At 42.0% G+C, this 27,500-nt stretch overlaps 1 protein-coding gene across 2 annotated transcripts in view; it reads left to right on the top strand.

The window, feature by feature from the left end:
- LOC110533330 (serine/threonine-protein phosphatase 2A 55 kDa regulatory subunit B beta isoform) overlaps positions 1-27,500 on the top strand; it is a 141,149-nt gene that overhangs the window by 30,825 nt on the left and 82,824 nt on the right. Inside the window, exon 1 of one of the 2 annotated variants that reach the window (XM_021617439.3) lies at positions 20,896-22,419. The exons of the other annotated variant lie outside the window; for it this stretch is intronic. Within the exon in view, the coding sequence (XP_021473114.1) occupies positions 22,350-22,419 (70 nt within the window). The 5' untranslated portion in view covers positions 20,896-22,349. Of the gene's footprint in view, positions 1-20,895; positions 22,420-27,500 lie in introns of those variants that run through there. 2 annotated transcript variants of the gene reach the window in all.

Raw genomic sequence — 27,500 nt, 5'->3', positions numbered from 1 at the left:
TGTGTGTGTGTGTGTGTGTGTGTGTGTATGGTGTGTGTGTGTGTGTGTGTGTGTGTGTATGTATGTGTGTGTGTGTGTGTGTGTGTGTGTGTGTGTGTGTGTGTGTGTGTGTGTGTGTGTGTGTGTGTGTGTGTATGGTGTGTGTGTGTGTTGGGGGTGGTGCATGCTGGTGTCCAGTTCTGCTTACCTTGTCAAATGGAACGGCTTTGTCAGCTGAAAACCGATACTTACAAAGAGAAAACAATCCCATCTTTAGTTTCATCTGGATTGAGAGGATCAAAGCATGTACCCTTTCTAAAATACAGGACATTTATTTTATTTTACATATTTGCTATTTATTTTCCGGTCCCCCATGTATCTTGTAGACACTACTGATTGGGGGGGGGGGAAATATAGTTAGTTACCTATCGGGATTTTTGACGATATATCACAATATTAGTTTTGACTATTGCATTTCAATTTCTGCGCTACTTGGCTGTACTTGCATCAAAACGGCAGTATTTTTCCTTCATAGTTTGTTCTCTGTTTCTTTTAAATAGGGAGCCAATGTGTTTTAAGGACCATGACTGATCAAAACCTGTTTTCTCATGTGTCTCTCTGGTCCCTCTGCAGCAGACGTATAGTGAGCAATATGTTTGGAACATCGAAACACTATAAAATTACAGTATCAAATCACACTACATATAGAATCACACTACATAGAATCACACTACATATAGAATCACACTACATATAGAATCACACTATACATATAGAATCACACTACATATAGAATCACACTACATATATAATCACACTACATATAGAATCACACTACATATAGAATCACACTACATATAGAATCACACTACATATAGAATCACACTACATATAGAATCACACTACATATGGAATCACACTACATATGGAATCACACTACATATAGAATCACATTACATATAGAATCACACTACATAGAATCACACTATACATATAGAATCACACTACATATAGAATCACACTACATATGGAATCACACTACATATGGAATCACACTACATATAGAATCACATTACATATAGAATCACACTACATAGAATCACACTATACATATAGAATCACACTACATATAGAATCACACTACATAGAATCACACTACATATAGAATCACACTACATAGAATCACACTACATATAGAATCACACTACATATAGAATCACACTACATATGGAATCACACTACATAGAATCACACTACATATAGAATCACATTACATATAGAATCACACTACATAGAATCACACTATACATATAGAATCACACTACATATAGAATCACACTACATATGGAATCACACTACATATGGAATCACACTACATATAGAATCACACTACATATAGAATCACACTACATATAGAATCACACTACATATAGAATCACACAAAATATAGAATCACACTACATATAGAATCACACTACATAGAATCACACTACATATAGAATCACACTACATATAGAATCACACTACATATGGAATCACACTACATATGGAATCACACTACATATAGAATCACATTACATATAGAATCACACTACATATAGAATCACACTACATATGGAATCACACTACATATGGAATCACACTACATATAGAATCACACTACATATAGAATCACACTACATATAGAATCACACAAAATATAGAATCACACTACATATAGAATCACACTTCATATAGAATCACACTATACATATAGAATCACACTATACATATAGAATCACACTATACATATAGAATCACACTAGATATAGAATCACACTACATATAGAATCACACTACATATATAATCACACTTCATATAGAATCACACTATACATATAGAATCACTCAGTTTTTCACAATTCCTGACATTTAATCCTTGTAAAAAATTCCCTGTCTTAGGTCAGTTAGGATCACCACTTTTTTTTAAGAATGTGAAATGTCAGAATAATAGTAGAGAGAATTATTTATTTCAACTTTTATTTCTTTCATCACATTCCCAGTGAGTCAGAAGTTTACGTACACTCAATTAGTATTTTGTAGCATTGCCTTGAAATTGTTTAACTTGGGTCAAATGTTTCAGATATCCTTCCACAAGATTCCCACAATAAGTTGGGTGAATTTTGGCCCATTCCTCCTGACAGAGCTGATATAACTGAGTCAGGTTTGTGGGCCTCCTTGCTCGCACATGCTTTTTCAGTTCTGCCCACAAATTTTCTATGGGATTGAGGTCAGGGCTTTGTGATGGCCACTCCAATACCTTGACTTTGTTGTCCTTAAGCCATTTTGCCACAACTTTGGAAGTATGCTTGGGGTCATTGTCCATCTGGAAGACACATTTGCGACCAAGCTTTAACTTCCTGTCTGATGTCTTGAGATGTTGCTTCAATATATCCACATAATTTTCCTCCCTCGTGATGCCATCTATTTTGTGAAGTGCACCAGTGCCTCCTGCAGCAAAGCACCCCCACAACATGGTGCTGCCACCCCTGTGCGTCACAGTTGGGATGGTGTTCTTCAGCTTGCGAGCATCCCCCTTTTTCCTCCTAACATAACGATGGTCATTATGGCCAAACAGTCCTATTTTTGTTTCATCAGACCAGAGGACCTTTCTCCAAAAAGTACGATCTTTGTCCCCATGTGCAGTTGCAAACCGTAGTCTGGCTTTTTTATGGCGGTTTTGGAGCAGTGGCTTCTTCCTTGCTGAGTGGCCTTTCAGGTTATGTTGATATAGGACTCGTTTTACTGTGGATATAGATACTTTTGTACCTGTTTCCTCCAGCATCTTCACATGGTCCTTGCTGTTGTTCTGGGATTGATTTGCACTTTTCACACCAAAGTATGTTAATCTCTAGGAGACAGCGTGCGTCTCCTTCCTGAGTGCTATGACGGCTGCGTGGTCCCATGGTGTTTATACTTGCATACTATTGTTTGTACAGATGAACGTGGTACCTTCAGGTGTTTGGAAATTGCTCCCAAGGATGAACCAGACTTGTGGAGGTCTACAATTTTTTTTATGAGATCTTGGCTGATTTATTTTGATTTTCCCATGATGACAAGCAAAGAGGCACTGAGTTTGAAGGTCGGCCTTGAAATATATCCACAGGTACACCTCCAATTGACTCAAATGATTTCAATTAGCCTCATCAGAAGCTTCTAAAGCCTTGACATAATTTTCTGGAATTTCCAAGCTGTTTAAAGGCACAGTCAACTTAGTGTATGTAAACTTCTGACCCACTGGAATTGTGATACAGTGAATTATAAGTGAAATAATCTGTCTGTAAACAATTGTTGGAAAAATTACTTGAATCATGCACAAAGTAGATGTCCTAACCGATTTTGCTAAAACTATAGTTTGTTTACAATAAATTTGTGTAGTGGTTGAAAAATGAGTTTTAATGACTCCAACTTAAGTGTCTGTAAACTTCCGACCTCAACTGTAGAATTACACTACACTACATTTTAATTACATTTGTTTATTTTACCTTTATTTAACTAGGAAAGTCAGTTAAGAACGCATTCCTTTTTTCAATGACGGCCTAGGAACAGTTGTTTAACTGCCTTGTTCAGGGGCAGAACGACAGATTTACATATCGAATCACACTGCATATAGAATTAAAATGGTCTATGCGTAGAGATAATGATTACTGAGTATGTACTAATTTCCATTCTGGTTGGCTCAGTTGGTAGAGCACGGCACTTGCAACACCCAAGTGGTGGGTTTGATTTCCACGGGGGACCAGTCCAAACAAATGAAAATGTAAACACTCACTAATGTAAGTTGCTCTGGATAAGAGCATCTGCAAAATAACTAATAATGTAAATGTAAAATACTTGGAAGTGAGATGCATTTCTTTATTACTGGTGTAATAGCGCAGGCTGTCCAGTTGGGGGTGCTGTTGGGTAAGACTTAGCTCCAGTATGTTCTTTCTAGCAGCCTCACACAGACAGGTTGTATGGAACAGCTGGGTTTGACAACAAAAGACAACATTAAAGGATAAGCTATGATATCTGTTTGACTTCTCCCCAGGGACCCACACCCTGGAAGAGATGATTGGGATTTCTGTGTGCGTGCGTGCGTGCTTGCCTGTGATGGGTAGTAACTTCTAAACTTAACATGAATAAGGATATTTCATACCACAGTCTGGTTCAAGTCAACAGGACAGCCGTGAGTTGAGGAGGAGTGAGGACTGGGCGAGGTCAGGTCAGATGTGTGAGGAGGAGTGAGGACTGGGCGAGGTCAGGTCAGATGTGTGAGGAGGAGTGAGGACTGGGCGAGGTCAGGTCAGATGTGTGAGGAGGAGTGAGGACTTTGGGCCGAGGTCAGGTCAGATGTGTGAGGAGGAGTGAGGACTGGGCGAGGTCAGGCCAGATGTGTGAGGAGGAGTGAGGACTGGGCGAGGTCAGGTCAGATGTGTGAGGAGGAGTGAGGACTGGGCGAGGTCAGGTCAGATGTGTGAGGAGGAGTGAGGACTGGGCGAGGTCAGGCCAGATGTGTGAGGAGGAGTGAGGACTGGGCGAGGTCAGGTCAGATGTGTGAGGAGGAGTGAGGACTGGGCGAGGTCAGGTCAGATGTGTGAGGAGGAGTGAGGACTGGGCGAGGTCAGGTCAGGTGTGAGGAGGAGTGAGGACTGGGCGAGGTCAGGTCAGATGTGTGAGGAGGAGTGAGGACTGGGCGAGGTCAGGCCAGATGTGTGAGGAGGAGTGAGGACTGGGCGAGGTCAGGTCAGATGTGTGAGGAGGAGTGAGGACTGGGCGAGGTCAGGTCAGATGTGTGAGGAGGAGTGAGGACTGGGCGAGGTCAGGTCAGGTGTGAGGAGGAGTGAGGACTGGGCGAGGTCAGGTCAGATGTGTGAGGAGGAGTGAGGACTGGGCGAGGTCAGGCCAGATGTGTGAGGAGGAGTGAGGACTGGGCGAGGTCAGGTCAGATGTGTGAGGAGGAGTGAGGACTGGGCGAGGTCAGGCCAGATGTGTGAGGAGGAGTGAGGACTGGGCGAGGTCAGGTCAGATGTGTAAGGAGGAGACTCAGCATGGGAGGAAGGTTTTAAATATCAGTGCTTGTGTAAATATGTCTTTGTCTTATGCAGCTGTGTGACCCAGTGAGTGAATGAACTTGGTTTGAGCTTCACTAGTCCTCCGTGAGTTCTACTCTGTTTGTCAGAACCGAACACCTGCCTTCCTACATGTGTGTAATTAGGTGGCGGTTTTGGTTCATACAAATATCTCTGTAAGAACCTCAATAGTAATCAGTCACTGTGTATACAATGAGTCCAGCCCACAGAATGGCATCCAATTGGCTGTAGAGAAAGTGAAGAAAAGGCTGCAGTGAAATGAGCTGAGGGATTGAGACCTCGATCCAACTGGGACATCTGACCAGCCAGTTAAACTCAATGCTTCGGATGAGATTTAAACCTGACACCTGAAGGGCACGAGGGTCATTGATGTGGCACTGAGCTGTAAAAAGGTCCTACAAAGCTAATAAATAAATATATTTGTTTGCTCGACTATGAGCCTGATGACATATTATATCTGGCTTTACCTTATTGAAAATGCATTGACTCTCACATAAAGCATCTCCCAATGACAGTAGAGTAGAGCACCTTTGTTTGTTTAATGAGGGGCAGCGTCTGTGTCTTCTCCTGTTGCACTGACACAGTTGTCATGGTGATGGGATTATCATAGGGGCGTAGGCAGAGTCAGCTGGAGGCGGAACACTGCCTGATCCCCAGAATGCCCTTAGCCCCCTCCAGGGAAACGTCCAGATTCTTCTTCTGTCAGCAGTATCGGGGTAAAAACAACAGGTCTCTCGAAGTGGCGCAGTGGTCTAAAAAAAACCAGCCAAAAAACAGGTCTCTGTTTTCAGTGAGCTGGCCATGTGGTGCTGCTATTAGGTAGGCAGGCAGACCAGGCAGACAGACAGACCAGGCAGGCAGGCAGACAGACCAGCAGACCAGGCAGGCAGACCGACCAGGCAGACAGACAGACCAGGCAGGCAGACTAGGCAGGCAGACCAGGCAGACAGACAGACCAGGCAGACAGACCAGGCAGACAGACAGACCAGGCAGACAGACAGACCAGGCAGGCAGACCAGGCAGACAGACAGACCAGGCAGACAGACCAGGCAGACAGACAGACAGACCAGGCAGACAGACAGACAGACCAGGCAGACAGACAGACCAGGCAGGCAGACCAAGCAGACAGACAGACCAGGCAGACAGACCAGGCAGGCAGACAGACAGACCAGGCCGGGAACCCGTTAATTCAGCACATTTACTGAAGAGAGGAGGAGCAGGAAGGAGGAGGCTGTCTATTCTGAACGTTGCATGGTGATCTTTCTGGTGCCCAGAGCTGCCAAGGCATCACCCAGGTGTGTTTTACACAGAGTGGAAGAGGAGAAGTCCAGTAGCTGTCAGACTCATGCTGGTTCCCAGACTTGCCCTCTACAAGATCATCAGCATACTCCATCATCTACCGTCCTCTGACTGGCTCCCTCCACTCAAGCCCTGAACTGACCCTATCTGCAGAGGATACGGCACTCAAGCCATGAACTGACCCTATCTGCAGAGGATGCAGAACTCAAGCCCTGAACTGACCCTATCTGCAGAGGATGCAGAACTCAAGCCCTGAACTGACCCTATCTGCAGAGGATGCAGAACTCAAGCCCTGAACTGACCCTATCTGCAGAGGATGCAGAACTCAAGCCATGAACTGACCCTATCTGCAGAGGATGCAGAACTCAAGCCATGAACTGACCCTATCTGCAGAGGATGCAGAACTCAAGCCCTGAACTGACCCTATCTGCAGAGGATGCAGAACTCAAGCCATGAACTGACCCTATCTGCAGAGGATGCAGAACTCAAGCCCTGAACTGACCCTATCTGCAGAGGATGCAGAACTCAAGCCATGAACTGACCCTATCTGCAGAGGATGCAGAACTCAAGCCCTGAACTGACCCTATCTGCAGAGGATGCAGAACTCAAGCCCTGAACTGACCCTATCTGCAGAGGATGCAGAACTCAAGCCCTGAACTGACCCTATCTGCAGAGGATGCAGAACTCAAGCCATGAACTGACCCTATCTGCAGAGGATGCAGAACTCAAGCCCTGAACTGACCCTATCTGCAGAGGATGCAGAACTCAAGCCATGAACTGACCCTATCTGCAGAGGATGCAGAACTCAAGCCCTGAACTGACCCTATCTGCAGAGGATGCAGAACTCAAGTCCTGAACTGACCCTATCTGCAGAGGATGCAGAACTCAAGCCCTGAACTGACCCTATCTGCAGAGTATGCAGAACTCAAGACTTGGCCCCTATTAGTTGACCCAGCCATGATATATTGCTTGTTTTGTCCACTTATGAAGTGCTTTGAGATGTCTATTATGAAAGAAGTTGAATAAATTATTATTTATGTTAGTGTCTCTCTCTCTCTCTCTCTTTCTTTATCCCTCTGTCTCTCTGTCTCTCTCTCTATCATCCCTCTATCTCTTTCTTTCTTTCTCGCTCTCTCTCGCTCTCTTTCTCTTGCAGAGGCACAAAAGTGGGCATACAACCACTGCATTGGAGATTTAGATCATACTTTTATCCAACACTCTCAAAAATCTCAAGCATGTGCCTATCCTAATGCTTGAGTTCCCAAGGACTTAGTGATGAGAACACAGTACCAATACAATACAATACAGTACCACCCTCGTTCCCCTCTGTAAGCTTCAGTAGGGATCACGATGGAATATTTAGACAGCTAAGCCTGACGCTGCTCTATAGAATCATGTAGTAAGAGGGAATGACTGAATGGGAGAGAAACAGCTGTTTGGGCTCAGCAACAGCAACACCCTCTAAACCCTGTTCTGTTTGGGCTCAGAAACAGCACACCCTCTAAACCCTGTTCTGTTTGGGCTCAGACACTCAGAAACAGCACACCCTCTAAACCCTGTTCTGTTTGGGCTCAGACACTCAGAAACAGCACACCCTCTAAACCCTGTTCTGTTTGGGCTCAGAAACAGCACACTCTCTAAACCCTGTTCTGTTTGGGCTCAGACACTCAGAAACAGCACACCCTCTAAACCCTGTTCTGTTTGGGCTCAGACACTCAGAAACAGCACACCCTCTAAACCCTGTTCTGTTTGGGCTCAGAAACAGCACACCCTCTAAACCCTGTTCTGTTTGGGCTCAGACATTCAGAAACAGCACACTCTCTAAACCCTGTTCTGTTTGGGCTCAGACACTCAGACACAGCACACCCTCTAAACCCTGTGCTGTTTGGGCTCAGACACTCAGACACAGCACACCCTCTAAACCCTGTTCTGTTTGGGCTCAGACACTCAGAAACAGCACACCCTCTAAACCCTGTTCTGTTTGGGCTCAGAAACAGCACACCCTCTAAACCCTGTTCTGTTTGGGCTCAGACACTCAGAAACAGCACACCCTCTAAACCCTGTTCTGTTTGGGCTCAGAAACAGCACACCCTCTAAACCCTGTTCTGTTTGGGCTCAGACACTCAGAAACAGCACACCCTCTAAACCCTGTTCTGTTTGGGCTCAGAAACAGCACACCCTCTAAATCCTGTTCTGTTTGGGCTCAGACACAGCACACCCTCTAAACCCTGTTCTGTTTGGGCTCAGACACTCAGAAACAGCACACTCTCTAAACCCTGTTCTGTTTGGGCTCAGACACTCAGAAACAGCACACCCTCTAAACCCTGTTCTGTTTGGGCTCAGACATTCAGAAACAGCACACTCTCTAAACCCTGTTCTGTTTGGGCTCAGACACTCAGACACAGCACACCCTCTAAACCCTGTGCTGTTTGGGCTCAGACACTCAGACACAGCACACCCTCTAAACCCTGTTCTGTTTGGGCTCAGACACTCAGAAACAGCACACCCTCTAAACCCTGTTCTGTTTGGGCTCAGAAACAGCACACCCTCTAAACCCTGTTCTGTTTGGGCTCAGACACTCAGAAACAGCACACCCTCTAAACCCTGTTCTGTTTGGGCTCAGAAACAGCACACCCTCTAAACCCTGTTCTGTTTGGGCTCAGACACTCAGAAACAGCACACCCTCTAAACCCTGTTCTGTTTGGGCTCAGAAACAGTACACCCTCTAAATCCTGTTCTGTTTGGGCTCAGACACAGCACACCCTCTAAACCCTGTTCTGTTTGGGCTCAGACACTCAGACACAGCACACCCTCTAAACCCTGTTCTGTTTGGGCTCAGACACTCAGAAACAGCACACCCTCTAAACCCTGTTCTGTTTGGGCTCAGAAACAGCACACCCTCTAAACCCTGTTCTGTTTGGGCTCAGACACTCAGAAACAGCACACCCTCTAAACCCTGTTCTGTTTGGGCTCAGAAACAGCACACTCTCTAAACCCTGTTCTGTTTGGGCTCAGACACTCAGAAACAGCACACCCTCTAAATCCTGTTCTGTTTGGGCTCAGACACAGCACACCCTCTAAACCCTGTTCTGTTTGGGCTCAGACACTCAGAAACAGCACACTCTCTAAACCCTGTTCTGTTTGGGCTCAGACACTCAGACACAGCACACCCTCTAAACCCTGTGCTGTTTGGGCTCAGACACTCAGACACAGCACACCCTCTAAACCCTGTTCTGTTTGGGCTCAGACACTCAGACACAGCACACCTTCTAAACCCTGTTCTGTTTGGGCTCAGACACAGCACACCCTCTAAACCCTGTTCTGTTTGGGCTCAGACACAGCACACCCTCTAAACCCTGTTCTGTTTGGGCTCAGACACAGCACACCCTCTAAACCCTGTGCTGTTTGGGCTCAGACACAGCACACCCTCTAAACCCTGTTCTGTTTGGGCTCAGACACAGCACACTCTCTAAGGCAAATGGAGAGAGTAGTTGTACCTGCAGGCAACAGAGATGACGGAGTGTGTTGCCATCTAGATGTCAGTAGAAATGTGCTGGGCTCTTCAGACATTATGTATTGTGTACATTCTATTTGGGAGCCTCTGTGTTCTCTGTTCAGTGTTCGGTGTTCAATGTTCAGTGTTCAGTGTTCTATGTTCAGTGTTCAGTGTTCTATGTTCAGTGTTCAGTGTTCTATGTTCAGTGTTCTATGTTCAGTGTTCAGTGTTCAGTGTTCTGTGCTGCAGTTGGAGGGGAGCCACACTGTCTGCTGGGTGTCTAGGGAGCTGCCTGTGCCTGGCTTGTTCCAAGTCTTTTACTAACTAGTCCTCCTGGGTCCTCCCGAATCCTGCTCACAGCTGATAGACATCTCTGTCACAGGTACACCAGCACTGTCATATGTGGTATGATTTCAGTCACAGCCCTGGACAGTATAGGAATATTCAATGTCTTTCCAAGACAGGTTGAATTAGATGTCACCATATATTCACCTCACCACACTAGGCCATCAGTAGGCCCATCTTACATGTATTGATTTGAGAAACAGAAAAGGTTTTTCCATGGTTCACAGCTGATGCACGGGAGCTTTTTCATTAGAGATCAAATGCAGTGTATCAAGTCTTCCTGGCCTACTTATAGACAACAGTCTCTGGCCGTATCTGGTCTACTGCCAGTCCTTGTCATAGTGGTTCTTTCACAGAGAGGGCTCATTTCCTCAGAGAATGATCAAAAACAGATGAAACCAAAGTTTAAGTCATGCAGTTAAATTGTCTTTGTTCAGAAATGTTTACCTGAAATTGATTGCTGCCTTTAAGTAATATACGTTTTTTAAACTACTTTGCATTTCTCCTTTTTGTGTACAACAGGAAGTATGTGTCATTTCACTATGAATTCATTATTTAATGCGAGTCAAGGACCTTTTTTTCTATCTAAGGACTAGGCTTTGGTTATTGATTTCTGTCTTGCATGGAACTAGAACTAAAGAGAACAAAAGGTAGGATAGGAGAGCATTAATGAAGTGTAGAAATGACCTGGTCATGTGACATCTGTCAATGAGTCAAATGTATTGATGTATGTTGCGTCTGGCGAGATAGGCGGAGATTAAAGAGCGAGAGAGGAGCGCGGGACGGGTCACTCTGTCATCATCTGATCTGCGCTGGATGAGTTACAGATACAGGGCCTCTCTCTCGCGAGGACAGTTATTTCCCCAGGTCTTTGCTGTAAATGACAATGTATTCCCAGTCAACTCACCTGGTAAAATAAGAAATAAATCAAATGCAATTAAAATGACACACAACCCCACTATACAGGAGTAGGCTACAGGGAACAGACAAATCCTTTGAGCCACACATGTGAAATGCATGCTGGTATTAATATGACATGGTCATAAATAATGTCTGAATTATTTTACATTTTATCTTCTTGATTTAGTATCCAGCATGTACAGTTGGCCCCACACAAAACTGTGTTTGACAGCAATATCAAAAACCTAAACCATGTTAGTGTATGTTGTATGTGATTCTGCAATGTTATTGTTGCTGTTTTTATGGATCCCAGCCCAGGACTAAAACAATGATTGTCACTGGGGACTAGTAAAACTACACATTTCACTGAATCTATCCGGTGTATGTGACACTAAAACATAATATTTTACTAGTATTTTTTAGGTTTCTTAAAATAAACTAGACACATTCTGTAAGTAATATGGCATCCAATTTTACAACTGAAAGAGAGAGAGAAGGTTTCTATTCGTATTCTATCATGTAGATTCCCTGTAAACAACACAGCATTCATCATCATCATCGTTCAGAAGAGAATTCAGTCTCGATATTCTGACTTCTCTTTTGCATGATGATGACTATACCTCCTACTCATGGGGATGATCATCAGAGAGAGAGAGACAGAGAGAGTCTATTAATTGATTACATGTGAGGGTGTGTGAGAGAGACAGTCGATTCATTGATTACCTGAGAGAGAGAGAGAGAGAGAGAGAGAGAGAGAGAGAGGGAGAGAGAGAGAGAGAGAGAGAGAGAGAGCGTTTGGAAAGTATTCAGACCCCTTGACTTTTCCCACATTCTGTTACGTTACAGCCTTATTCAAAATGGCTTACATTTTCCACCTCACAATTTAACACAGTACCCCATAATGACAAAGCAAATGTATTGATAAAATACTGAAATACGACATTTACATATCTATTCAGACCCTTTACTCAGTACTTTGTTGAAGCACCTTTGGCAGTGATTACAGCCTCCACTCTTCTTGAGTATGACACTACAAGTTTGGCACACCTGTATTTCAGGAGTTTCTCCCATTCTTCTCTCCCATTCTTCATTCTTCTTCTCTCCCATCTTCTCTCCCATTCTTCTCTGCAGATCCTCTCAAGCTCTGTCAGGTTGGATGGGGAGCGTCGCTGCACTGCTATTTTTAGGACTCTTCTGAGATGCTCGATCAGGTTCAAGTCTGGGCTCTGGCTGGGCCATTCAAGGACATTCAGAGACTTGTCCCGAAGCCACTCCTGCGTTGTCTTGGCTGTGTGCTTGTCCTGTTGGAAGGTGAACCTTTGCTCTGGAGCAGGTTTTCATCAAGGATCTCTCTGTACTTTGCTCCGTTCATCTTTCCCTCGATCCTGACTAGTCTCCCAGTCCCTGCCGCTTAAAAACATCCCCACAGCATGATGCTGCCACCACCATGCTTCACCGTCGGGATGGTGCCAGGTTTCCTCTAGATGTGACATTTGGCATTCAGGTCAAAGAGTTCAATCTTGGTTTCATTAGACCAGATATTCTTGTTTCTAGTGGTCTGAGAGTCCTTTAGGTGCCTTTTGGCAAACTCCAAGCGTCTTTCATGTGCCTTTTGCTGAGGAGAGGCTTCCGTCTGGCCACTCTACTATAAAGGCCTGATTTGGGGGAGTGCTGCAGAGATGGTTGTCCTTCTGGAAGGTTCTCCCATCTCCACAGAGGAACTCTGGAGCTCTGACAGAACTCCAGAGTTCTCCCGAGACTGCTCAGTTTGGCCGGGCGGCCCGCTCTAGGAAGTCTTGGTGGTTCCATTTAAGAATGATGGAGGCCACTGTGTTCTTGGGTACCTTCACTGCTGCAGAAATGTTTGGGTACCCTTCTCCAGATCTGTGCCTTGACACAATTCTGTCTCTGAGCTCCACAGACAATTCCTTCGACCTCATGGCTTTATTTTTGCTCTGACATGCACTTTCAACTGTGGGACCTTATATAGACAGGTGTGTGCCTTTCCAAATCATGTCCAACCAATTTAATTTACAACAGGTGGACTCCAATCAAGTTGTATAAACATCTCAAGGATGATCAATGGAAACAGGATGCACCTGAGATCAATTTAAATGTTAGCAAAGGGTCTGAATACTCCTGTAAATAAGGTATTTCAGTTTTTTGTACTGGCTCAATCCATCGGTTTCCGGGACCAATCAGATCCAGACTCATTGCGGAGAAGAAAGGAATGTCGGTGAGCGTGGCGTAGCGTTTGTCCGGAGCAAGGAGTTTGTGAAGCCAGGCTCACCATGTATCTCTTCCCCCTCTCTCAACTGGGGCTCCTTATATAGACAGGTGTGTGCCTTCCCACCCTCCTCTCCTCTATTTTACTCTACCTTGCAGCTCCGGTCCGAACCCCCTCCTGCCTAAAATAGACGAGTTGGCTCTCTTCCTAACCGCAGTTTGTAGAGCATATTGAGGTGTCTCAGTGGCAAAACTGATTTTCTAAATCATTTCCATCTCGTTGCTAATTCAGACTGCTATTAAAACATTCTCAATAAAAGAGAACCTCTGAGACCTCACCACCTGAAGAGAATACATCTCCAATAACACCCTTATAATCATTCTATAGTTGAACCATTATTTTCTTCAGAATAGGTCTGTGCCTGAGTAACTGCACTTTTAGAAAAAAGGGTTCCAAAAGGGTACTTCGGCTGTCCCCATAGGAGAACCCTTTTTGGTTCCAGGTAGAACCCTTTTTGGTTCCAGGTAGAACCCTTTTGGGTTTCATGTAGGGGTTTCATGTAGAACCCTCTGTTGAAAGGGTTCTACTTGGAACCCGAAAGGGTTCTATCTATGGGGACAGCTGAAGAACCATTTAAGGTTCTAGATAGCAACTTTTTTACTAAGAGTGTACACAAAACAGTCCTGTTTCCCAGTTATTCAGGAGGGCAGTTGTGACAGTTCTGCAGACAGTCATGTCTTGATGTAACACATTGTTCTATACAATACAATGACTCTGTTAGCTGATCCCAGGTCAGAGTTCTATGTGGACAGCCGAATAACCCTGTACTACTGTATTAGCCCAGTCTTAAGAGCAGGATGGATGGCTAGTAAGCATAGCACTGCACAGCTAAGCCTGTGAAGCTGTGGACCTAGCTACTTCCCCTGGTTGAGACGAGCACATCGACTGGGGTGGTGGCTCTGGGCTCGGTTTGGATGGAGGAGGGCCAGGCAATGGAGAGATGGAGAGAGAGAGTGAAGGGGGGATGGGAGAGAGGAAACACAACACACCAGGATTATTCCCCATAGCCACTGCAGCAGCAGCCAGGAGCCAGGAGGGCACAGGGGGCAGGTTGAATGACAGAGACAATTTGGAGGCAGACTCTGGCCATGCATGTTCTCTGTGGAGGACAACACTGTGTGTTCTCATCAGGCTCCATCCCCCAGGCCATGTAATTATGACGCCATCTACAAGAGAGATTGTGTGTTAAAATAAAGCCATTACTGTCTGGGTGTTTCTGATGCTCAGTGCTTGAAGCAGGTGTCCCATTATAATAGAATGTAATGTGCTGGAATACTCTGCATTATACAATCCAATGACTGATGTAATGATGATTCTGAGATCACACTTAGGTGTGACACACACACACACACACACACACACCAGGCCTGGGAATTGCCAGGGACCTCACGGGACGATATTATTACTATACTTAGGTGCCGATACGATATGTATTATGATTCTATATGTAGTGTGATTCTATATGTAGTGTGATTCTATATGTATAGTGTGATTCTATATGTATAGTGTGATTCTATATGTAGTGTGATTCTATATGTATAGTGTGATTCTATATGTAGTGTGATTCTATATGTAGTGTGATTCTATATGTAGTGTGATTCTATATGTAGTGTGATTCTATGCAATTGAAGTCAGAAGTTTACATACACCTTAGCATAAAATACATTTAAACTCCGTTTTTCAAAATTCCTGACATTTAGTCCTAGTAAAAATTCCCTGTCTTAGGTCAGTTAGGATCACCACTTCATTTTAAGAATGTGAAATGTCAGAATAATAGTAGAGAGAATTATTTATTTTAGCTTTTATTTCGTTCATCACATTCCCAGTGGGTCAGAAGTTTACATACACTCAATTAGTATTTAGTAGCATTGCCTTTAAAATGGTTTAACTTGGGTCAAATGTTTCGGGAAGCATTCCTCAAGATTCCCACAATAAGTTGGGTGAATTTTGGCCAATTCTTCTAGACAGAGCTGGTGTAACTGAGTCAAGTTTGTGGGCCTCCTTGCTCGCACACGTTTTTTCAGTTCTGCACACAAAATTTCTATGGGATTGAGATTGTTGTCCTTAAGCCATTTTGCCACAACTTTTTAAGTATGCTTGGGGTCATTATCCACCTGGAAGACCAATTTGCGACCAAGCTTTAACTTCCTGACTGATGTCTTGAGATGTTGCTTCAATGTATATTCTATATGTATAGTGTGATTATATATGTATAGTGTGATTATATATGTACAGTGTGATTATATATGTATAGTGTGATTATATATGTATAGTGTGATTATATATGTATAGTGTGATTATATATGTATAGTGTGATTATATATGTATAGTGTGATTATATATGTATAGTGTGATTATATATGTATAGTGTGATTATATATGTATAGTGTGATTATATATGTATAGTGGGATTATATATGTATAGTGTGATTATATATGTATAGTGGGATTATATATGTATAGTGGGATTATATATGTATAGTGGGATTATATATGTATAGTGTGATTATATATGTATAGTGTGATTATATATGTATAGTGGGATTATATATGTATAGTGGGATTATATATGTATAGTGTGATTATATATGTATAGTGGGATTATATATGTATAGTGGGATTATATATGTATAGTGGGATTATATATGTATAGTGTGATTATATATGTATAGTGGGATTATATATGTATAGTGGGATTATATATGTATAGTGTGATTATATATGTAGTGTGATTCCATATGTAGTGCGATTCTATGTAGTGTGATTCTATATGTAGTGTGATTCCATATGTAGTGTGATTCTATGTAGTGTGATTCCATATGTAGTGTGATTCTATATGTGTAGTGTGATTATATATTTATAGTGTGAGATTATATATGTAGTGTGATTCTATATGTAGTGTGATTCTATGTAGTGTGATTCTATATGTATAGTGTGATTCTATATGTATAGTGTGATTCGATATGTATAGTGTGATTCTATGTAGTGTGATTCCATATGTAGTGTGATTCTATATGTGTAGTGTGATTATATATTTATAGTGGGATTATATATGTATAGTGGGATTATATATGTATAGTGGGATTATATATGTATAGTGTGATTATATATGTATAGTGGGATTATATATGTATAGTGGGATTATATATGTATAGTGTGATTATATATGTAGTGTGATTCCATATGTAGTGCGATTCTATGTAGTGTGATTCTATATGTAGTGTGATTCCATATGTAGTGTGATTCTATGTAGTGTGATTCCATATGTAGTGTGATTCTATGTAGTGTGATTCTATATGTAGTGTGATTCCATATGTAGTGTGATTCTATGTAGTGTGATTCCATATGTAGTGTGATTCTATGTAGTGTGATTCTATATGTATAGTGTGATTCTATATGTATAGTGTGATTCGATATGTATAGTGTGATTCTATGTAGTGTGATTCCATATGTAGTGTGATTCTATATGTGTAGTGTGATTATATATTTATAGTGTGAGATTATATATGTAGTGTGATTCTATATGTAGTGTGATTCTATGTAGTGTGATTCTATATGTATTGTGATTCTATATGTATAGTGTGATTATATATGTATAGTGTGATTCTATGTAGTGTGATTCCATATGTTGTGTGATTCTATATGTAGTGTGATTCTATATGTAGTGTGATTCTATGTAGTGTGATTCTATATGTAGTGTGATTCTATATGTATAGTGTGATTCTATATGTATAGTGTGATTATATATGTATAGTGTGATTCTATATGTATAGTGTGATTCTATGTAGTGTGATTCCATATGTAGTGTGATTCTATATGTAGTGTGATTCCATATGTAGTGTGATTCTATATGTAGTGTGATTCTATATGTATAGTGTGATTCTATATGTAGTGTGATTCTATATGTAGTGTGATTCCATATGTATAGTGTGATTCCATATGTATAGTGTGATTCTATGTAGTGTGATTCTATATGTAGTGTGATTCTATATGTAGTGTGATTCTATATGTAGTGTGATTCTATATGTAGTGTGATTCTATATGTAGTGTGATTCTATATGTAGTGTGATTCTATGTAGTGTGATTCTATATGTAGTGTGATTCTATATGTAGTGTGATTCTATATGTAGTGTGATTCCATATGTATAGTGTGATTCGATAGTGATTTTATTGCGATTTTATGTTCCAAACATATTGCTCACTATACGTCTGCTGCAGAGGGACCAGAGAGACACATGAGAAAACAGGTTTTGATCAGTCATGGTCCTTAAAACACATTGGCTCACACACACACAACACAACACACACACGCACGCACACACGCACGCACGCACGCACGCACGCACGCACACACACACACACACACACACACACACACACACACACACACACACACACACACACACACACACACACACACACACAGGTAGAGGTGTTGTGGTTGTGTGTCCTGGACGCTGAACGTTTCATTAAATCAGTCAGATTGTTGATCTCAGTCTCGGCTCCTTCAAAGCCTTTTCCGTCCCCTACAGTATCATTGCAGAAAAAAGTCTGTCTCTGCAAGCCCCTTAGACCATTGTGTGTGTGTGTGTGTGTGTGTGTGTGTGTGTGTGTGTGTGTGTGTGTGTGTGTGTGTGTGTGTGTGTGTGTGTGTGTGTGTGTCAGAAGACGCAGTAAAGAGTCATTTGGTTTACAGCCCAGTACGGCTGTTCCATCCTCCTTTCCCAGGACAGCAATGAGCTCTGCTTGTTAATGTCATCCATCAGAAGGCTTCTCTTAATGCAGTCTCCCAGTCTCTCAGTCTCCCAGTCTCTCAGTCTCCCAGTCTCTCAGTCTCTCAGTCTCCCAGTCGCTGTCTCCCAGTCTCTCAGTCTCTCAGTCTCCCAGTCTCCCAGTCTCTTAGTCTCCATGTCTCTGTCTCCCAGTCTTTCAGTCTCCCAGTCTCTGTCTCCCAGTCTCAGTCTCCCAGTCCCTCAGTCTCCCAGTCTCTGTCTCCCAGTCTCTCAGTCTCTCAGTCTCTCAGTCTCCCAGTCTCTTAGTCTCCATGTCTCTGTCTCTCAGTCTCCCAGTCTCTGTCTCCCAGTCTCTCAGTCTCTCAGTTTCCCAGTCTCTCAGTTTCTCAGTCTCCCAGTCTCTGTCTCCCAGTCTCTCAGTCTCCCAGTCTCTGTCTCCCAGTCTCTCAGTCTCCCAGTCTCGCAGTCTCTCTGTCTCCCAGTCTCTCAGTCTCTCAGTCTCCCAGTCTCTCAGTCTCCCAGTCTCTGTCTCCCAGTCTCTCAGTCTCCCAGTCTCCCAGTCTCCCAGTCTCTCAGTCTCCCAGTCTCTCAGTCTCCCAGTCTCTCAGTCTCTCTGTCTCCCAGTCTCTCAGTCTCCCAGTCTCTGTCTCCCAGTCTCTCAGTCTCCCAGTCTCGCAGTCTCTCTGTCTCCCAGTCTCTCAGTCTCTCAGTCTCACAGTCTCTCAGTCTCCCAGTCTCTGTCTCCCAGTCTCTCAGTCTCCCAGTCTCCCAGTCTCCCAGTCTCTCAGTCTCCCAGTCTCTCAGTCTCCCAGTCTCTCAGTCTCTCTGTCTCCCAGTCTCTCAGTCTCTCAGTCTCTCAGTCTCCCAGTCTCTCAGTCTCCCAGTCTCTCAGTCTCCCAGTCTCTGTCTCCCAGTCTCTCAGTCTCCCAGTCTCTGTCTCCCAGTCTCTAAGTCTCCCAGTCTCCCAGTCTCCCAGTCTCTCAGTCTCTCAGTCTCCCAGTCTCTCAGTCTCTCTGTCTCTCAGTCTCTCTGTCTCCCAGTCTCTCAGTCTCTCTGTCTCTCAGTCTCTCAGTCTCTGTCTCCCAGTCTCTCAGTCTCTCAGTCCCTCAGTCTCTCAGTCCCTCAGTGTCTCAGTCTCCCAGTCTCCCAGTCTCTCTGTCTCTCAGTCTCCCAGTCTCTGTCTTCCAGTCTCTGTCTCCCAGTCTCTGTCTCCCAGTCTCTCAGTCTCCCAGTCTCTGTCTCCCAGTCTCTCTGTCTCCCAGTCTCTCTGTCTCTCTGTCTCCCAGTCTCTCAGTCTCCCAGTCTCTGTCTCCCAGTCTCAGTCTCTCTGTCTCTCTGTCTCCCAGTCTCTGTATCCCAGTCTCTGTCTCCCAGTCTCTCAGTTTCCAAGTCTCTGTCTCCCAGTCTCCCAGTCTCTCAGTCTCCATGTCTCTGTCTCTCAGTCTCTCTGTCTCCCAGTCTCTCAGTCTCCCAGTCTCTGTCTCCCAGTCTCTCTGTCTCCCAGTCTCTCTGTCTCTCTGTCTCCCAGTCTCTGTCTCCCAGTCTCTCTGTCTCCCAGTCTCTCTCTCTCCCAGTCTCTCAGTCTCTCAGTCTCTGTCTCCCAGTCTCTCAGTCTCTCAGTCTCTGTCTCCCAGTCTCTCTGTCTCCCAGTCTCTGTCTCCCAGTCTCTGTCTCCCAGTCTCCCAGTCTCTGTCTCCCAGTCTCAGTCTCCCAGTCTCCCAGTCTCTCAGTCTCCCACTTATAGAGCACAACACTGTGTGGTGATTCTGGAAATCAATGCCTTTTTAATTCCCTCTTCCTTTTCCATATACGCTTCAGTGCCCAAATAGAATGATCATAATAGTTTGTTAAGCCCAGCATGAAGGCAAAGACCGATTCTATGCCATTTAGAGTGAATGTGAATACAGATGATTCATGGGCTGGTGAGGACTATCTCCTAAAATGATTAGGGGTTGAGGGTATAGGTTTGTCATGGTGAGGGGACAATCAGATTGGGATATTCAACTGGTCACAGGTTTTGGCGTGGATGGAACTTCTATTAATTGTATGCATGAGTGACCCTCATTATTGGGGGATGTAGATAATGGAGGTGATTTATTCCGACAAGGGCTGTTAAATAACCTTTGCTATAGCAGAATGTTTCAACATGTAGGGGCAGGATTAGCAGGGGAACATCTCAGACAGACACCCACCCTCACCACCTTGTCCAAATTCAACCAGGGGAAATGTAATTGGAAATTGCGTTTGTGAGAGAACACAAATGAGAACACACAGACACACACTTTTTGGGGCAACAATTATCAGGAACGATTAGGAAGCTATGCTTTTTGTTTTGATGTTTTTGGAGATTGAATCTCGAATCTGTTGAAGTTTGACCACCATGTCCCCCTGATATGAAGGGTGCATCCGTGCACACTGTCCCCGCATGTTCGCAAATATCACTGTGATGCTGATGCAGGATGACAGCGGCAACCTGTTGGGGAGGAGCCAATGACGCAATGCGCGAGTGGAGCAGTTGTAACAGCAGGCAGCAGTGGAGCACTGGGAGCCAAGATGGCGTCGCTGTGAGAGGGAGTGACTGACAGACAGAGAGAGAACCTTGCAGGGAGCACTGGGAGCCAAGATGGCATCGCTGTGAGAGGGAGTGACTGACAGACAGAGAGAGAACCTTACAGGGAGCACTGGGAGCCAAGATGGCATCGCTGTGAGACGGAGTGACTGACAGACAGAGAGAGAACCTTGCAGGGAGCACTGGGAGCCAAGATGGCGTCACTGTGAGAGGGAGTGACTGACAGACAGAGAGAGAACCTTGCAGGGAGCACTGGGAGCCAAGATGGCGTCGCTGTGAGAGGGAGTGACTGACAGATAGAGAGAGAACCTTGCAGGGAGCACTGGGAGCCAAGATGGCGTCGCTGTGAGAGGGAGTGACTGACAGACAGAGAGAGAACCTTACAGGGAGCACTGGGAGCCAAGATGGCATCACTGTGAGAGGGAGTGACTGAATGACAGAGAGAGAACCTTGCAGGGAGCACTGGGAGCCAAGATGGCATCGCTGTGAGAGGGAGTGACTGACAGACAGAGAGAGAACCTTGCAGGGAGCACTGGGAGCCAAGATGGCGTCTGACAAACAGAGAGAGACCCTTGCAGGCAGCAGTGGAGCACAGGGAGCCAAGATGGCGTCGCTGTGAGAGGGAGCGACTGACAGACAGAGAAAGAACCTTGCAGGGAGCACTGGGAGCCAAGATGGCGTCGCTGTGAACCAAGATGGCGTCTGACAAACATAGAGAGACCCTTGCAGGCAGCAGTGGAGCACAGGGAGCCAAGATGGTGTCGCTGTAAGAGGGAGTGACTGACAGACAGAGAGAGAACCTTGCAGGGAGCACTGGGAGCCAAGATGGCATCCCTGTGAGAGGGAGTGACTGACAGACAGAGTGAGAACCTTGCAGGGAGCACTGGGAGCCAAGATGGCGTCGCTGTGAGAGGGAGTGACTGACAGATAGAGAGAGAACCTTGCAGGGAGCACTGGGAGCCAAGATGGCATCGCTGTAAGAGGGAGTGACTGACAGAGAACCTTGCAGGGAGCACTGGGAGCCAAGATGGCATCGCTGTGAGAGGGAGTGACTGACAGAGAGAGACCCTTGCAGGAAACAGTGGATCACAGGGAGCCAAGATGGCGTCGCTGTGAGAGGGACTGACAGACAGAGAGAGACCCTTGCAGGCAGCAGTGGAGCACCCGTTGTGGTTTGGCGGCAAAGTCACACGTCGAGGCGAAACCGGGTGATCCTAGACGACAAGAGGAAACTGACCCTGTTATGCAAGCGGACTGAGGCAAAATAACGACCTGCTCACACACCCTGCTCTGCCTGCACTGATTTATGGCGCATCTGGCAATGGAGAGGAAAATACGCAGCTATAATCTTTCTGTTGGTTTTATAGTTCGTTTTCTCACACTTTAATCTGAGCCCCATCGTGCCTGACATCCAACGCCACACCTTCCAACGTCTCGAAAGGGACAGGCATTTCCATCTATCACATTGATACGAACGGTGAGGTTTCTGCCTCTTTTTCACGTTCTTATTTCTGTAAAGGGTCGAATCATGACGAACAGCGTGCAGCTCGCGCCGACCCTGTGCTGAAGCGATGTTTCAGGACCATGGATACCTGTTTCTCTTTTTCTGGTTTACAAAATAAAAACACAAATGGATGAAGAAATCGACACCCGCAAAATCAACAACAGCTTCCTCCGGGACCACAACTATGCAACTGAAGGTATCTATCCATATTGAATTAATACATATATCGCTTTAAAGAAAATGCAGGCTATAGAATGCGAACCGGTGTTCCACCGGCGGCATGTAGGCTATCGTCGGAATTGTTCAAATTTAGTACACCGTTTTTGGGGGTGCGGTGCATTGCTTTTTAGGGACAACTGGTGTGTTACTGACTTGTCATATGGTTGAAATGACAACATTTGGTCAGTACTAATTACTGTAGGCCTGCAGTCTCTTTCTCAGAAAAGAGAGTAGAATAGAAGGAATGGCTGTTTTACATTAACCGGTACTGTAGTGTGTCAGTGGTGTGGCATTATCGAGATGTTCAGATATTAGAGAATGCACAATGCATTCATGGATATGTTCATTTCTATCTATTCGGGAATAAGTCCCAGAAGCTATGCACATCCAGCTGCTTTAACTGGGTCTTTAAGGGTCTTTAAGTCCAGAGTGGAGTCGGTGACACAATTCCCACAGGGAAATAGGCTAGTCCTTCTGGTCAACTACACAACAGCAGATCACAAACAGCATTAGGATGACCATTTCATGTCAACCACACGAGTAAATATTGATCGATACACAAGAATTAATTTAGAGAGTGAGGTTACTTATTATTAGCAGTAGTAGTAGTAATAGTATCAGCATTTTAATCGGAAAACATTGTCTATAAACTGTTTGGATTCCACCTGCTTTCTTAATGGTTGGTTATGCTGTGTTTGTAACAGTGGAGCAACTCCTTGCGTGTGCAGTAACAGATTTATGGGCGGAGTTTTGCAGGTGTCAGAGTATTGCAGGATACAACAAAGTATTTCAAGATGGAACATGAGACAATCCGATTTTTGCTATTCAGAATTCAACTTTATTTTTCTAAACATTTTGTCTTTTTTTTAAATGTCAATCCTGAAATATGCAAGATAGCACAAAGAGAATGCTGGTCTTTCCCATTTTGATTTCCATCTTGCACATGGCTTTGATTGATTGATTGATTCAGGGCTATATCAACAGAAAGCAGATAAATCATACTGAGCAGCCCAGCCAGTGAGATGAGAAACGAGAGAGCTGAAATACCCATAAAAGCTGAACCAGCAGACAGGCAGATAGATGCCACTGGCTTTATACAGCTACGACACATAACACAATATTAACTCTCATTTCTCTCGCACAGTCTCTCCCCTCTGTAGTCACCCTCGTCGCTAAACTGCCTAGCTACAGCAATTTCCAGGAGGGCTTAACCTGTGCCCTTCTTTCCTACTGAAAGTGTTGTTGCATTGTCTCTGACGGAGACATACTCAGGTGCTTTAGGGCATTTCCATGTTAAAAGCCCCATACACTCTAACACGTGCAGTTCATAGTAGAACAACACATTTGATGTCAAATGAAAGCTAAGTGTCTATAAAACACATTTACATTTGACATTTTAGTCATTTAGCAGACGCTCTTATCTCTTACAGTAGTGACATCGACCAGAAAAGTCTTACAAGATTTTAGAAATACGTCAAAACACAATAACGTTGAATACCTCTGCCATCTTAAAGCAATATTTATATAATGTTGAATACCTCTGCCATCTTAAAGCAATATTTATATAATGTTGAATACCTCTGCCATCTTAAAGCAATATTTATATAATGTTGAATACCTCTGCCATCTTAAAGCAATATTTATATAATGTTGAATACCTCTGCCATCTTAAAGCAATATTTATATAATGTTGAATACCTCTGCCATCTTATATAAATATTTATATAATGTTGAATACCTCTGCCATCTTATATAAATATTTATATAATGTTGAATACCTCTGCCATCTTAAAGCAATATTTATATAATGTTGAATACCTCTGCCATCTTAAAGCAATATTTATATAATGTTGAATACCTCTGCCATCTTAAAGCAATATTTATATAATGTTGAATACCTCTGCCATCTTAAAGCAATATTTATATAATGTTGAATACCTCTGCCATCTTAAAGCAATATTTATATAATGTTGAATACCTCTGCCATCTTAAAGCAATATTTATATAATGTTGAATACCTCTGCCATCTTATAGCAATATTTATATAATGTTGAATACCTCTGCCATCTTAAAGCAATATTTATATAATGTTGAATACCTCTGCCATCTTATATAAATATTTATATAATGTTGAATACCTCTGCCATCTTATATAAATATTTATATAATGTTGAATACCTCTGCCATCTTATATAAATATTTATATAATGTTGAATACCTCGGCCATCTTATATAAATATTTATATAATGTTGAATACCTCTGCCATCTTAAAGCAATATTTATATAATGTTGAATACCTCGGCCATCTTATATAAATATTTATATAATGTTGAATACCTCTGCCATCTTATATAAATATTTATATAATGTTGAATACCTCGGCCATCTTATATAAATATTTATATAATGTTGAATACCTCTGCCATCTTATATAAATATTTATATAATGTTGAATACCTCGGCCATCTTATATAAATATTTATATAATGTTGAATACCTCTGCCATCTTAAAGCAATATTTATATAATGTTGAATACCTCTGCCATCTTAAAGCAATATTTATATAATGTTGAATACCTCTGCCATCTTATATAAATATTTATATAATGTTGAATACCTCTAGCATCTTATAGCAATATTTATATAATGTTGAATACCTCGGCCATCTTATATAAATATTTATATAATGTTGAATACCTCTGCCATCTTAAAGCAATATTTATATAATGTTGAATACCTCTGCCATCTTATATAAATATTTATATAATGTTGAATACCTCTGCCATCTTAAAGCAATATTTATATAATGTTGAATACCCCGGCCATCTTATATAAATATTTATATAATGTTGAATACCTCTGCCATCTTATATAAATATTTATATAATGTTGAATACCTCGGCCATCTTATATAAATATTTATATAATGTTGAATACCTCTGCCATCTTAAAGCAATATTTATATAATGTTGAATACCTCTGCCATCTTATATAAATATTTATATAATGTTGAATACCTCTGCCATCTTATATAAATATTTATATAATGTTGAATACCTCGGCCATCTTATATAAATATTTATATAATGTTGAATACCTCTGCCATCTTATATAAATATTTATATAATGTTGAATACCTCTGCCATCTTAAAGCAATATTTATATAATGTTGAATACCTCGGCCATCTTATATAAATATTTATATAATGTTGAATACCTCTGCCATCTTAAAGCAATATTTATATAATGTTGAATACCTCTGCCATCTTATAGCAATATTTATATAATGTTGAATACCTCTGCCATCTTATATAAATATTTATATAATGTTGAATACCTCTGCCATCTTATAGCAATATTTATATAATGTTGAATACCTCGGCCATCTTATATAAATATTTATATAATGTTGAATACCTCTGCCATCTTATAGCAATATTTATATAATGTTGAATACCTCTGCCATCTTATAGCAATATTTATATAATGTTGAATACCTCGGCCATCTTATATAAATATTTATATAATGTTGAATACCTCTGCCATCTTATAGCAATATTTATATAATGTTGAATACCTCTGCCATCTTAAAGCAATATTTATATAATGTTGAATACCTCTGCCATCTTATAGCAATATTTATATAATGTTGAATACCTCTGCCATCTTATAGCAATATTTATATAATGTTGAATACCTCTGCCATCTTATAGCAATATTTATATAATGTTGAATACCTCTGCCATCTTATAGCAATATTTATATAATGTTGAATACCTCTGCCATCTTATAGCAATATTTATATAATGTTGAATACCTCTGCCATCTTAAAGCAATATTTATATAATGTTGAATACCTCGGCCATCTTAAAGCAATATTTATATAATGTTGAATACCTCTGCCATCTTAAAGCAATATTTATATAATGTTGAATACCTCTGCCATCTTAAAGCAATATTTATATAATGTTGAATACCTCTGCCATCTTATAGCAATATTTATATAATGTTGAATACCTCTGCCATCTTAAAGCAATATTTATATAATGTTGAATACCTCTGCCATCTTATAGCAATATTTATATAATGTTGAATACCTCGGCCATCTTAAAGCAATATTTATATAATGTTGAATACCTCTGCCATCTTAAAGCAATATTTATATAATGTTGAATACCTCTGCCATCTTATAGCAAATATTTATATAATGTTGAATACCTCTGCCATCTTATAGCAATATTTATATAATGTTGAATACCTCGGCCATCTTAAAGCAATATTTATATAATGTTGAATACCTCTGCCATCTTAAAGCAATATTTATATAATGTTGAATACCTCGGCCATCTTAAAGCAATATTTATATAATGTTGAATACCTCTGTCATCTTAAAGCAATATTTATATAATGTTGAATACCTCTGCCATCTTAAAGCAATATTTATATAATGTTGAATACCTCTGCCATCTTATAGCAATATTTATATAATGTTGAATACCTCGGCCATCTTAAAGCAATATTTATATAATGATGAATACCTCGGCCATCTTAAAGCAATATTTATATAATGTTGAATACCTCTGCCATCTTAAAGCAATATTTATATAATGTTGAATACCTCTGCCATCTTAAATCAATATTTATATAATGTTGAATACCTCTGCCATCTTAAAGCAATATTTATATAATGTTGAATACCTCGGCCATCTTAAAGCAATATTTATATAATGTTGAATACCTCGGCCATCTTAAAGCAATATTTATATAATGTTGAATACCTCGGCCATCTTAAAGCAATATTTATATAATGTTGAATACCTCGGCCATCTTATATAAATATTGATATAATGTTGAATACCTCGGCCATCTTAAAGCAATATTTATATAATGTTGAATACCTCTGCCATCTTAAAGCAATATTTATATAATGTTGAATACCTCTGCCATCTTAAAGCAATATTTATATAATGTTGAATACCTCGGCCATCTTAAAGCAATATTTATATAATGTTGAATACCTCTGCCATCTTATAGCAATATTTATATAATGTTGAATA

This window comes from Oncorhynchus mykiss, chromosome 10, assembly GCF_057628025.1.
Source record: "Oncorhynchus mykiss isolate SJ-2025 chromosome 10, ASM5762802v1, whole genome shotgun sequence".
NCBI classification, from domain to species: Eukaryota; Metazoa; Chordata; class Actinopteri; order Salmoniformes; family Salmonidae; genus Oncorhynchus; species Oncorhynchus mykiss.
This window is presented reverse-complemented; position numbering and strand designations above follow the sequence as displayed.